This window comes from Bos indicus, chromosome 13 (assembly GCF_029378745.1).
Source record: "Bos indicus isolate NIAB-ARS_2022 breed Sahiwal x Tharparkar chromosome 13, NIAB-ARS_B.indTharparkar_mat_pri_1.0, whole genome shotgun sequence".
Lineage (NCBI taxonomy): Eukaryota > Metazoa > Chordata > Mammalia > Artiodactyla > Bovidae > Bos > Bos indicus.
The window spans coordinates 67631038-67646010 of record NC_091772.1 but is presented as its reverse complement, the minus strand read 5'-3'; the positions used below and the strand labels follow the sequence as shown (position 1 = coordinate 67646010).

Sequence of the window (14973 nt, the reverse complement as noted above, 5' to 3'; positions counted from 1 at the left end):
ACTAAGGTACAGGGAGCTGAAGAGACTTGCCTACTTGCCAGGGTCACCGAGGGAATAACTGACAAAACGAGTTTGAGACCCAGGTCATCCAACCTCAGAGCCTACTTATGCTGTTTTCCACCTGTCTAACCCATCTACCTCTGCAGTGAAGACCCAATAAAAGGAACCAGTTCCCGGGCACAGAGAAGGGGCTTAGGAAATGCAGGGTCCTCTGAGTACTGAGCTCCTGGAAGAGAGAAACCAGATCCAATTGGTTTACCACTTTATCTGGAATTGTAATACACAAGACATAGGCTGGCAGTCAATATTAGTGTGAGGGAAGGAAAATAAGTATGTATTAGCCAAAGGCTGGCATTATTGTCTAAAAAAAAGTCTCATATTCCAGCGCCTTTCCTAGGAACATCCACCTCCTAAGATGCCTGGGGCTGCCCAAAGGTGGGCGAGGAGGGTCAGACCCACCCTGCTCTCCCCTCCACGGCACAGAACCCAGAATCCAAGAGGCCCAGGAGGCCACCCACCAACCAGGCCCAGGAGTGGCCTACCTTCTTCAGCGTCGTTCCTAAGCGAGGCCTCCAGGAGGGCCACACTGGCCTCGAAGGACACCTTCTTTCGCCGGCCGCCCGTGCTGCGCTTCCGCTCATGCTTGCGCTTGCGATGCTGCAGGTCCTGCTCATACTGCGCCCACTTCTTCAGCTGCTGGGCCCGGCGCTTCTGGGCTGCGCGCAGCCGCTCCAACGTGGGCACCTTCTCCAGCAGCTGCAGTTCGGTCAGCAGGTCCACGTGGCTGGCCATGGCCTCCGCGCCTCCCTGCGCCCTGGCTGGGGGCTAGCGCGGCGCGCCAGGGGCCGGGGCAGCATGCGGGCTCCTACGGGGCTGGGGCGGCATGCTGGGGCCTGTGGCAGGGAGCGGGAGAGACACAGATGGACATGGCGTCACACTCAAAACTCCGATCTGATGACGTCACCCAGTCCCACCTTCCAAACGTTTCCCCCGCCCCCTATTTTATTGTCTTCCTTCCTTATTTCTTTTTAACTGAGATATAATTGACCTCTAACATTGTGTAAGTTTCAACTGTACAACCGTGTTGATTTGACATACTTATATATTGCAATATGATTACAACTGTTAGTTAACACCTCCATCACAGTCATACAATAATCCTTACTTTTGGTGGTCGTATTATAATTTCATATAAGGTTGTTCTATTGTTACAACACATACAGGAGTTTATTGTTATAACATGGAAGGGGTTTATTGTTATTTTTAAAGGAGCGAGTACTGTATTTTAAATGTCTCTGTATTAATTTATAACTTGGTAAATATGGGCAGATATAACCTACAGAAACACAAGCTCTTTGGGAACCTCATTCTGAAGAGTCCAGTGGTTAAGAATCCACCTTCCAATGCAGGGGACGCAGGTTTGATCCCTGGTTGGGGGACTAAGATCCCGCATGCCACAGGGCAACTAAGCCCCCATGAGGCAACTGAAGAGAAGCTCCAGTGTGGCAAAGAAGATCACCCACACTGTGTCTAAGACATGATGCTCCCCAGCAGTGCTATTGGTAAGGAGCCTGCCTGCCAAAGCAGGAGACCTAAGAGATGCAGGTTCTGTCCCTGGGTCGGGAAGATCCCCTGGAGGAGGGCCTGGCAACCCACTCCAGTATTCTTGCCTGGAGAATCCCGAGGACAGAGAAGCTTGTCAGGCTACAGTCCATGGGGACACAAAGAGTTGGACATGACTGAACAACAACAACAACCCCCACTTTACGGATGTGCCCCAGTTTGCTTATTCATTCACTCACTGAAGATCATCTAAGTTGTCTCCAGCCTGGGGCTAATACATTCACGTACAGGTTTTTGTGTGAACATGAGTTTTCATTTCTCTGGAGTAAATGCCCAAGAGTACAACTGCTGGGTTGTACAGTAATTACATGTTTAGTTTTATAAGAAACTGTCAAACTGTTTTCCAGAGTGGCTGTACCATTTCTCATTCCCTCCAGCCATCTATGAGTGATCCAGTTTCTCTGCCAGAACTTGGCATGCTCAGTGTTTTAGCCACTTAGATAGATACTCCTTTTTAAAAGTAAGGAGCTCAGAGGAGTTGAATTCACAACCATGCTGTATCATCATGAGGGCAGGAACTCACTAGGAGCTAAGGGACCATCTATTTATTTTTCCCTACTTCCTCAAGGAATCAAACAGTGAAACCTGCCCTGTGATGAGTCCTGGTTCAGAGATGGATCAAGAATCAGCTCTGCCTTCTAGGAAACACCACGTCTACTGGTCTGTCATGGTGTCATCTACCTATAAATTAACCTGATCCTTCTGATGACCTAATGAGCCCAGGTACTATTCTGATCCCTATTTCAGATAAGGAAATTGAGGCACAGAGAGACTAATTAACCTACCGAATCCCACACAGCTAGAAAATGGATGAGCTATTCTGGCTGCGGTTATCAGGAAAGGCTCTCCAAAGTAGGAAGCAATTGATTTGAATCTCCAAGGATGAGCAGGAGTTCACTCGCTGAGGAGGGCAGACATGAGCTGAGAAGGAGCTTCCCAATGTTCAAAGGCACGTAGACGAGCTGAACACCATGAAGGGAATTCTGGGAGACAACACATACAAACCTGGCTTGAGGGACTTCCCTGGTGGCCCAGTGGTTAAGAATCCACCTTGCAATGCAGGGGACGTGGGTTCAATCCCTGGTCTAGGAACCAAGACCCTACATTCTGTGGAGCGACTAAGCCTGTTCACTGCGACTACTGAAGCCTGAGCACTCCGGATCCCATATGCCACAACTAGAGAACGCGTGCACAGCAGCAGAAGATCCCGCATGATGCGATAAAGATCCTGTGCGCCACAACTAGGAACCGATACAGCCAAACAAATAAATATTAAAAAATAAAATAAAAACATGGCCAGAAGTGGATGGGGCTGCCCAGCCCAAGGGAATAGAAGTCTTGGAGGAAGCAGTGAGTAACTTTTGGTTCAAGGCCAGACAGCCAGAAAGTCCCCCATGGTCCACATCATATTTTGTTTGCTTGGTTGGTTTGGGGTCCACACTGTATTTTATGGTATTGTCATTCACTGCTAATATTTAAACCTTGAAGATTTTATATCCAAAATCAGATTTTCAGCCTTTCTTAAAACATCTCAGTAGCTGGCCAAGCTGAGCTCACATGGCAACGATCAGCTGGTACTGAGTAGGACTGCCCAATTTAGATGGGGGCACATCTCATTTTCCATAGTGCCCACAGCCTCCCATTACTCCCATCTGACCTCCGTCACTAACTGGCATCACTTGCTAGCTCCTATAGGATTTACCTGGTGGCCTGATGGTAAAGAATCTGCCCACTAATGCAGGAGACACAAGAGACACAGTTTCGATTCTTAGGTCAGGAAGATCTCCTGGAATAGGAAATTGGAACCCATTCCAATATTCTTGACTGGGAAACCCCATGGACAGCAGACTACAGTCGGTGGAGTCACAAGAGTTGGACACGACTTAGTGACTAAACCACCACCACCACCTCCACCATTAGCTCCTATGATCATTTCACAGGTCCTGCCTTAGGCGAAATATCCACAGGTCCAATACGCACAAGAAAGAGAAGGCAGTCTGTGAGTCTCCTCAATAAAGACCAGGATCAATGTACAGGGGAGTGGTGGTGTGCACCCCAAAACAGGCACCTGGCCTCCAGAGCTGTCCAACAAGCAACTGAACAAGGGCTTGTGGTCCAGTGGCTGTCTCTGGAGGTGGCAAATTCCCCATCACTCACTGGAGAATAAAATTTCCACTGATGTCAGATCAGCCTAAGCATTCTGTACATCCTCTTTCAGCCGTAAGAGTCTGTACACAGATGGTTACCCATTTCTTCATTATTGAATATTCACTGATCACCTACTAATTGGAAAGTGCCAAAACATGCAATAAACTGTGGAAAATTCTGAAAGAGATGGGAATACCAGACCACCTGACCTGCCTCTTGAGAAACCTGTATGCAGGTCAGGAAGCAACAATTAGAACTGGACATGGAACAACAGACTGGTTCTAAATAGGAAAAGGAGTACGTCAAGGCTATATATTGTCACCCTGCTTATTTAACATATATGCAGAGTACATCATGAGAAACGCTGGGCTGGAGGAAGCACAAGCTGGAATCAAGATTGCTGGGAGAAATATCAATAACCTCAGATATGCAGATGACACCACCCTTATGACAGAAAGTGAAGAGCAACTAAAGAGCCTCCTGATGAAAGTGAAAGTGGAGAGTGAAAAAGTTGGCTTAAAGCTCAACATTCAGAAAACTAAGAGCATGGCACCCGGTCCCATCACTTCATGGCAAATAGATGGGGAAACAGTGGAAATAGTGGCTGACTTTATTTTTCTGGGCTCCAAAATCACTGCAGATGGTGACTGCAGCCATGAAATTAAAAGACACTCTTTGGAAGGAAAGTTATGACCAACATAAACAGCATATTAAAAAGCAGAGACATTACTTTGTCAACAAAGGTCCGTCTAGTCAAGGCTATGGTTTTTCCAGTTGTCATGTATGGATGTGAGAGTTGGACTATAAAGAAAGCTGAAAAAAAGAAAAAGGAAAGCTGAGCGCCAAAGAATTGATGTTTTTGAACTGTGGTGTTGAAGAAGACTTTTGAGACCCTTGGACTGCAAGGAGATCCAACCAGTCCATCCTAAAGGAGATCAGTCCTGGGTGAGCACTGGAAGGACTGATGTTGAAGTTGAAACTCCAATACTTTGGCCACCTGATGCAAAGAGCTGACTCATTTGAAAAGACCCTGATGCTGGGAAAGATTGAGGGTAGGAGGAGAAGGGGATGACAGAGGGTGAGATGGTTGGATGGCATCACCGACTCAATGGACATGGGTTTGGGTGGACTCCGGGAGTTGGTGATGGACAGGGAGGCCTGGCGTGCTGCGGTTCATGGGGTTGCAGAGAGTCGGACATGACTGAGCAACTGAACTGAACTGAAAAACTCGCTAAGACTGAAGATAGGAATAGTCACATCAATCACTCTATCAAAGCCTTTAATCCTTTTCTAAGAACCTCCCCAGCCACTGTCCCAGCCAAGTGTTTCCCTAAGTGTAGAAAGAGAACCCATTCCAAGGGAATTTACAAAAGTTCAGGACAAGATTTAATAAAACATGGACTCAAAGACAGCAAGTTACCTCCCTTTCACTTGTTTTTTTAATAATCTATCAATTTTCTCTTTAGAAGAAAGTTATCAGTTGGGTGCTAATAGATCTTTAACATTTTTATAACATGTCAGTTTCCCTTATAAACAAAGAGAAAGTCAGCCTCAGACTCATAGCCTTGGGCAAGCGAGAGTATTTACGATAGAATGTAATGACAGTGATTTTTTTCCCCTGTGGATCTGGTTTCACAGTTACTGTTTATTTATGGTGGTGATATAAAATTTCCTTTTTAAATAAATCTTCTTTATTTCCCTTGGAAATCCTGCAAGGGAGTAGCAAAGAAAAATTAAAGAATGATGGCATTTAATGCTGGCAAAAATTGTGATTGACGTTTGGGAATCCCTCACCTGGTCACTGATCCTCAATAACAACAATCTGACAAAAGAAGCCCTCTTAAGAGCTCATTATTTCAGCTGACAAATATTCACTGAACATCTGTCACATGCCAGACAGCTAGGGATACAGCAAGGTAAAGACAGGGATGGTCCCTGCCCATTGGATGGATGACAAAACAGAGGTACAAGGGAGTGGAGGACACCTTCACAGGAAACAAAGACTGAGCAGTAACTTGAATCCTGAGCCCAACTCCCAGTATAGTGCTCCCTCCTTGAGCCCCAGGGTGGAGCGCCCCATGCAGACCGTAGACACTGCTATGCCTTCCCTGGCTTGGACAGTCTGCTTGAGTAAAGGAATTAAGGGCAGTTGCCCAGCCCCCCTGGAGAAAGCTGAGGACAGTGCCTCCCAAGGGCCAAGAAAGGGGGCCAGGGCACACTTCTCTGACTTTGCTCTGTCAGCCCCCAACTGGCTCGCCCCTCTGGGTTCCCTGGAGCTGGGGCTCCAGGACAGCTCCCTCTTGACTGCTGGTTTTCAGGTGACCTAGTTTCCCCCAATAGACCCACACCTCCTCCCACCCCCATCTAAGAAAACCCTGCTTGGTCTAATTAAAGAATTGCCATCAGTGCTGCTAACACAGCAGCCAGGCAGCCCCCAAGGCAGGGCACTGGCCTGGGTGCTGGGGCAGCCCGCAGAAGTACTGGCTCCTATGAGCTGTGGAATGGCCCCCTTGTGAGATCCAGTGTATCTGCCCATATTTCCAGAGATAGCGCTGGTTGGTGATGGGGACACAGCCCAAACTGCCAGGACGTGGGAGAAGTAATGGCCTCAACTCTTTCTCTAAGAGTAGGGGAGTTTTTATTTAACTTTTGACTGCAATTCCCAGCATGCAGGATTTTAGTTCCCCCACCAGGGATAGAACCTGGGTCCCCAACAGTGGAAGCATGGAGCCCTAACCACTGGACCGCCAGGGAATTCCAGCAATCCTCAACTCTTAAAGGGGATCCTCAAGAAGGAGCTCATTTGAAGGAAAACCAGCTCCATGGAGACATAATGAGCCCAGAGTGTTGCAGGAGCAGCCAGATGGACCATCTTGCAGAGAACTGGGCACATGGGGACGCAAGGCAACCAAATGTCTGCGCTGAAGATGCGGGTAGGGGAAGGGGTCCGCAGAGGCCAGGCTGGGTTAGGTCATCCAGGAAGTGTGTGCACTTTAAGAAGAGAAATCAGAAGTAAGGGGGAAATAAGGTAGGGTACTTAATTATTCTAACCAATAGCTGTGTGAGGTCTGGGTGGATAAGCCAAAACAGCCCTGGTGTGGGCAGCCCCAGGTCTTCAGGGCAAGGCCCTTCACTCTCAGTGAGCCCAGACAGACAACTAGAATGAGCCTCGATTCAGCCTCCGGTTGCCGTCTGACAAAGCTGAACTTGATACCTGTTGGTAAACGGCAATGTAGAGAAGCAAGGGCTGCGCTCCAGAGAGCTGAGCCTTGAGGGCAAATGCGAGGAAGCCTGTGGGGGGATTGGGGACCAGGTGGGGGTGCACCTCACTTCCCTCCTCCAAAGTGAAAAGAAGGCTATTACAGGAATGCTGTTTGGGGGATGATACGTCTCTGAAAAAAACAAGAAGAGGAAGAAAGACATGGGCCCATCTAAAGGCTCGGTTTGGTAGTGGTTTCTGTAGTTCCCCCAGTATCACTCCATGCTGGGCCCTGATTAGCCACAGCCCATGAGCGATGGTTTAAGCTCAGCCAGAGTGATTGGCCAGGGGTAGGGACATGACCTAAGCTGGACCAATCAGAAGCTCTCTCTTCTCACCGCCCAAGAAGTGGAAGTGTGAACCCCCATTGCCGCTGTAAATCATCTTGCTCCCAGCCATGCAGGAAGCTGGCCTTTGGATAAAGCCAATACTTGGGAGTCAGAGGAGAGAAACAGGGTCCTTTAATTTAGGGACCTCTGGACTTTATCCCTGTTATTATTTAAGCCAATTGAATTGAATTTTGATATTTGTGGCCAAAAGCACCCTAACAGATATTAATGCTACTTTTAGGGATACACGAATGGGAGCCCCAGGAGGCGATGTTGCCTGAAGCAGGACAGTGGTCTCTTGCTGGGCTGTATCACCAGACACCTCCACTTCCCCTAAAAGGGCCGTTTATGGTCTTCTGACCCAAGCTGAGGACTGGCCTTGAAGAAGGGCTGGGGAAGGTCAACACCAGGTTCCCACAGCAGTCCACCCCGAGGTGGGACCCAGGCCTTGCGACGCCTCCAGCCGAGGGTAGCGGCTGCCTGACACAAATTTGGACTCGAGCCTAGAGCCTTGAGAAAAACAACACGAAGGAAGGTGAATTCAAATTGAAGAGACTTTAAAACATGAGTCAGACGGTGTCTCAAAGTTCACGCTGTTAGAAGAAAACGTTAAGGTTTTTTTTTTTTTCTTTCTTGTTCTTCAGCTATTCTTCTCCACACAATATTGGCAGCACCCTGGAGGAAGGCCGTGAGTGCTTGCGCCTCATGCTTCCTGTAGCACTGAGCACGAGGGAAAAAGGGAAACAAAACACTGCACCGGCTTTCCCTCCTCGGACCTCACTTGGGACCCACTTTCGCTCCTAAAGGATACACACCCCCGCCCTCCCACAACACACCGCTTTGAATAATAGCGTCATTTCCTCTTTCCTGCCCACCCCCACCCCACCCCACCCCCCAATATAAAAATGCTGTACGTGTGAGCAAAGAGACTTCTGGGGCCCTTGGTGCTCCAAATATCTGAATTAGAAATTATTAGCCTTGTCCTCCCCACCAACCCCATTCTCATGGGATTCTGCAGACTGTTTTACTCCTGCTGTCATGAACCTTCTAGATTTCGGGCACAGTCTCCTAGACAGACATTCCAATTTAAAAACCTGTTGTAGGACTCGGGTCTTCAAGGGTCTGTTCCTTAACTCTGCCTCTCCCAGCCGTACTCCTTCATTCAGAGCTGAGTGGTGATCCTGGGCTTGGCCTTCATTTGTCACTGTACTCTGAAGCCCATTTACTACAACCCGATTTGGCAAGACCTTGGAGGAAGAGTGGTTGGATGGCATTACCAACTCAATGGACATGAGTTTGAGTAAACTCCAGGAGTTGATGATGGACAGGGAGGCCTGGAGTGCTGCAGTCCATGGAGTCGCAAAGAGTCGGACATGACTGAGCGACTGAACTGAACTGGAGGAGAAGGATGGAGGAGAGGGCAAGATGGCAGAACTTGAAAACCACAAGTTCAACAAGAACAGAGTGCTGGATCAACTAAAGCACCTTGAGCTTTCAGGAAGAGAATCGTGTCCAGCATTGAGATAATAGCCCAGATGACCTCTATCTGAACTGGCTGGACCACACTGGGAATATAGGAGCAGGCCTTAATAAAAGCCATGAATGAAAGGATTAGCGTTGTTCTCTAGAGGGCAGAGTTGTGATCATAGGCAAAGTGAAGAAGGATCACCCTGGAACTTCCCTAAAAGTCTAGTGGTTAAGACTCCATGCTTCTACTGCAGGAGGTACAGGTTCAATCCCTGGCTGGGGAACTAGAGATCCCATATGGGGAGTGACACAGAAAAAAAAAAAGAAGAAGGAAGAAGTAGGATCAGCCTGGAATGAGGAAAAACTGTCTCAACACCAGCAATTCAACAAAGTCCAGCCATGGTGTGATGCTGGGGTCCCTGCCACCGAGAACTCCAGTGGCCACTCATGAGGCTGCTGAGATAAAGTCCATATTGGGCTGGAGGGGGGACTGTGGGATCCAGTGAGCCCCACTCCCAGCCTGGCAGAGAGATCACCTCTATTAGGAGGAAGACTCTATCATGTATATTTACTGCCCACGAGCCTAGCCTGGAAGAACCATTCCAAATAGATATTGATCGGTGATATTTTAGATTCTTTCTACCTGTGAAGGTGAGACAGCTGTCTCAGACTCAGCTCCAAGAAAACTTCAAAGGAAGCCACAGCTCAAATGGGCAAAGGAAAACCTGTGAACACACCCATCTTCCATGCCGAGCTTCTCCCCATGAATCTGAACCCACAGAGAGGCCCACATACGTATGGGTAAGAATGCCAGTGTGGGGGAGGCTGCAGGGGACAGAACAAAGGTGCCAAAGATGGGGCACATGCAAAGCTGACATGATGTCTACGAACACATTAGTCAGTCACAGTCACGGTGCTAAACCAGCCAGTCTTCTAAAGAAGCTTATGTAATAGCTAAGCACGGGGGAATGGGAGTCAAATTACACATACTGCTCCTCCAGGCTTGGGGGAGTGTGGTCCACCCCCTCCCTTGCAGAGAGATAAAAACTCCCTTTGCAGCTAGAAGGATCATTTTCCAAAGGAGGCCACCTGTGGCCACAGAATGCCCTCCTGGGTTACACGTTTATTGAATAGGGGAGGGCTATTCACACTGGTTAAGCCTTGAGGAGCCTCTGCCACCTCTGCCTCCCTCTCTCAGCATGACATCCTTGGCCAAGCTTTCCTCTGTTGTGCCAGCTCTTAGGTTGGTGGTGGCTTCTTGGAGCACTTTGAGGGCAGAGGGTATGAGGCCACGTGTGATGACAGGAGGAATGAATGTGGTGATAGATTAGTAATGTCTGCCACAGATAAAGGAGTGGCTGTGTGGGTACTGAGCAGGCAGCTCTGTTTTACAGAGTGAGTGCCTACTTGGATTTCAACACTTGCCTTCATCCCATTGTTCAAAATCCTCTAGTCTTAAATACAAACATCTAGAGAGTTATCAGATTAAGTAGAAGGGCTCCTCAATATCAGTATATCATTCAACCAAGAACAAAAAATCACAATGGCCTCAAAGGTAGACAAGAGTCAAGATGAGCTTAGGTTCTAATAAGAATTTCTCCAATACCTTGTGCTAGGGGGTAAAATGAAGACCTGTCCTCGATGACTCCATCCCTTAAGTTGAATGGATCCTACTTCTAGGAAGCAGTATGCTGAGCCAGCTCAAGCTAAGGATGGCAGCCCTTTGGAACTGCTACCTCTCCCAATCCTATCCCAAAGATGAGCATCCCATCCTGTAACTGGATGGGGTCCACTCTTGAAGAGGGAGGGGCAGGGAGCACCATCAGCCAGGGATCACTCCTCCATCCGAAGCATCTTGGGCTTCACACCATTACCACCATGAAGGAGGAAGAAGGCTGTGGTCTGCTTCCTAACAAGGTCCCTTTCTCCTCTTCAGAAACCTCAAAGATATCCCTAAGCTGTCGCCTTCCCTTTAGTCAATTAGAAAACAGCTGGGATAGGAATTTGAAAAGTTTTTCATATTGTTTGCTCACGGAGGTTTGGAGAATAATTCCAAGGAAACAAGGACAATGAAAAACAGAGAGTTGGACTCAAAGGAGAAAGTCCTACCCTGGAGGAAGAAACAATGAGAAGGAAAAGAGAGCCATGCAGACAATGGACACCAATTAACTGCACAGTAAGTGGGGGAACTGGGATCCAAACCCAGGCCTGTCTGATTCTATTGTCTAGGTACCTAAAAGAACAAGGAAGGACTTCCCCTGTGGCCCAGTGGTTAAGAATCTGCCTTCCAGTGCAGGGCACATGAGTTTGATCCCTGGTCAGGGAACTAAAATCCCACATGCCACAGGGCAACTAAGCCTACAGGCCACAGCCAGTGAGCCCATGTGCTCTAGAGCCCTTGAGCCGCAACTGGAGAAAGTCTATGTACCACAACAAAGACCCAGCCTGGCCAAAAAGAATCACAACTGCTTTTAAACAACTTCCTCATGAAATGTAAGAAGATTTCAGGAAATCCAGGGTGTTGATGATTAAGGAGATAAGAGGACATTTCAACTAATAAACCAGATAGATCAACTGGTAGTAAAACAAATACTTGCTGAAATCAGTATAGAATTTAAAAAATGTGCTTAATGTAACTAAACATAAGCATCACAGAATGTATAAAATATGTAGATGAAATGAACCCAGAGATAAATAATGCAGGGTTATAATGGCAGCTTCTGGGCACAACGTATTTTTCCATGGGTCCAATTCGTTATATGTAACATCTCTTGGAGTCACTGCACCAACTCTGTAATGTAGGTCTTGTTCCCATTTCAAAGGGGAAAAAACTGAGACTCAGGTTAAGGAACCTGTAAGGAGTGCTATTTCAGTTGTTTATGGCTGGTATCTCTTCTGATTGATCAATCATATGCTATGATGGTTAAGTATTTTTTTTTATCATCTCTCCTGCTTGAAAATAAAAGAGAAAATGTCAGACAGGAAAGATGGCCCACAAAAGCACGACTAAGAGCAAGAAAAGGAGTCCTTGCAGGAAAATAAATGAAATCTACGCAGAGTAAAGATAATTGATTACAGTCATAACTTCCCTTACTGTTGGAGCTGTCATCACCTTTGGAGGCTTAGGCAGGAAATATATGTATCTCATCCTGAATTTCATAAAATCTGCCTTCCAAACCCTGTGAGCTCAGCCCCCTATGACTAGTGTTCCCTTTCTTGGTGAGTACTTTCTCATTTTCACTTCACCCAACAGCTCCCAAACCAGATTCATAACAGCAACTGTCCTCTCTCCTCTGCTCTCTGTGAGATGAAACTGTCAGTAGAATAAATCAGGAAGTTTCCAGACACTCTGCATTTTGGTAAATGAAGTTTCTGTCCAGCATACAGGCTTTGAAGTCTCTCCGTATGGGATTTGTGACCTTCCAGGTCACCATGCAGAGAGAAGCAAGCTGTAGTTGACTGCCTTTACATTACTTTCATTCCTCCCCTCTTTGATCTCCAGCCAAAGTCCCTTCACTTTGATTCCCTCCTCTTGGCTCCTCTTGGGTGTGCAGAACTCCAAGCATATCTCTGCTTCCCCCTCTGACCAGCTTTATTTCTGTTTAAAATTCTCCATAAGCCATAGATTCAATCCCATGAAAGTGATATTACTCCCACAATTGAATGTATCTCCTCGTGTTGAAATCTCAGGTTCACTTTGTTAGCGACTGGGGTCTACTCTACACTCAGAGCCCTAATATTATTTCAATCCTCTCATCATGTTCTCCAGCAAATTACCAAACTCTCTCTCTATATTTTGTGCTTAACTGTCATCAACAAGTAACCAATCTCAAGATTTTCTTCTAGTAATTTTCTCCTCTAATTCAATTCCACTTTTAATTTAAAGCTGCTTTCATTTGGCCGGTCAACAAACATTTATTGCCATCAACTATGTGCTAGTCAGAAAAGCAAGGGGTCCTAATGTTCCCTTAGTAAACAAAATTATTGATCAGAAAAGTTCTGCTCTAGTAAAAGCAGAGTAACTCTTATAGGATACATCCCCTCACATTTAACTATTGTGAACTCTATGCACCACACACACACTGCCTATTGGAAGGTACTAGATAGTCAGTCCACATGGTTGCAAAGAGTCAGACATGACTTAGCGACTGAACAACAGCAAGATTTATTCAGCCACAAGCAGATAGAAACTGAAAGGCAGTCAACACTTGATAGAAATTTGCACTAGGCAAATTCTGTGTTTTTGTAGCTTTTTACCCAAGAGCAGTCCCCACTCAGCGTTGTACATGGTGGCTACAACTTGGATGAAAACCTTTGCTCTTATCGTTTGAGGAATTAAAGGACAGACTTCAGGTGACTACAGTTGGAAAGTGAGGAGAAAGCATCCCAGAAAAGAGTTCACAGATGGTAGCCCCAAATGCTGAGTATAAATTCTGTCCAAATCTCTCTGAATGATGCATGTGCAGGGCAGGTTCCAAGCCGCCCAACTAGGGCTATAAGAACTGAAGAAAGATTTCAGCTGCTGCCTACCCAGGGGAAATTGAATTTAAAGTTTGTGTGGTCAAGTCAGCTGACTGATTTTTTTTAAGTCATCACTAGGACTTCCTTGGTGGTTCCATGGGTAAGACTCTTCGCTCCCATAGCAGGGGGCTCAGGTTCCATCCCTGGCTGGGGAACTAGACCCCACAGCATGTCACAACAAAGATCCTGAGAACTGCAACTAAGACCCAGTTCAGCCAAAAAAATAAAATAAATGAATAGTCATTACTGTTCTGAGAAATATAATAGAACCTCGAGTCTCTTAAGTCTGACTCATAATATTCAAGATGTAACCTAAAATTCCTAGAAAAAAATGTTTTCAGCAAACAGGAAATGGACTTCCCTGGTGGTCCAGGATTAAGGTTTTGTGCTTCCACTGTCGGGAGCGCAGGTTTGATCCCTGGTCAAGGAACTAAGATCCCACATGCCCTTGTGCAGTCAGATTAAAAAAAAAGCACACAGGAAAATATGACTCAAACTCAAGAGGAAAGGCAATCAATAGAGATCTACTTCAAGATGATCCTTTATTTCCTTTAAGGGTATAAAGGAAAATATGCTAGTAATAAATGAGCAAATATGAAATAGGAACTGCAAAACAGAAAGCACAAAAAGAGATGCAAAGCTATTAATCAGATCAGCTAAATCCACACCAACACCTTCCTCTGCATCCATGTGAGTCATGCTTTTCATCAGGGCCAGTTACATAGTTCTAATATCAACTTCAATGACTTTTTTTTTTCTGGAGCACCTTCCCAGCGCCAGGTCTTGGGCAAGCTTTGGAGAGCAAAAATATAACATAACATCCTAAACCCTTAAAAAAAAAAAAAAAAAAAAACCCTGATCCTGAAGAGCAGATATTTTCATCTGATGACATCTGTATAGACTACTCGTCACTTCTCATGGCCTCCTCTTTCAGGCCTTAAATTGGAAGAAGAGATTGAAGTCCTGCCATGGGCTCTTTCCAGCCTCCAGATCACTCCATCAGGAACCATTTGCCCATATAAAGCACACAGGAGTGAAGCACAGGCTGTCAGGTTTAATACACCTCTACGTTCTCCTTCCATCACAAAAGCATCCTTCCCTACTGATTAGACAGATCAAGTCTATAAAAAACTCTGGGTGTGGACGTCAAAGAGGGGCCATGGGGAGGCACTTGTCATTATAACATCTCTTTATACAGCTCCACTAATTCGTGTTTTGCTTTTTCAAAACCTGTTAGGAAAGAGGGTCTCAAACTTGGCTACATGTTGGAATCACCTGGAAATGTTGGGAAATTATACTAAGATCCAGAGCAAGACTACTATATATCCACCAGAATGGCCTTTTTTTAAAAAGACAGAAAATACCAGTCATTGGCAAGAATTCTTATAAACTGATCGGAAATATAAATTGGTACAGCCACTTAAAAAACTGCTCAAGCAGTATCTTCTACAGCTGAACATATGATGGCCTACACTCCGGCAATTTCATTTGTAGGAATATACTCAACAGAAATTTCTGTATACATTCACCAAAACACATTTATAAGAATGTTAACAGCACTATTTGTATAATAATCTCAAAGTACAAACTATTCAAAATGTCCACCAACTTGAGTCTGGAAAAAAA

The 14973-nt window shown here is 46.1% G+C and overlaps 1 protein-coding gene across 3 annotated transcripts in view; it reads right to left on the bottom strand.

Moving 5' to 3' along the window:
- The window catches only part of PPP1R16B (protein phosphatase 1 regulatory subunit 16B), a 108004-nt gene that overhangs the window by 76945 nt on the left and 16086 nt on the right, over window positions 1-14973 (bottom strand). For all 3 annotated transcript variants that reach the window (XM_019972417.2, XM_070801668.1, XM_070801669.1), the window contains exon 2: window positions 543-893. In XM_019972417.2, the coding sequence (XP_019827976.1) occupies window positions 543-792 (250 nt within the window). In that variant the 5' untranslated portion in view covers window positions 793-893. The remainder of the gene's footprint in view (window positions 1-542; window positions 894-14973) is intronic.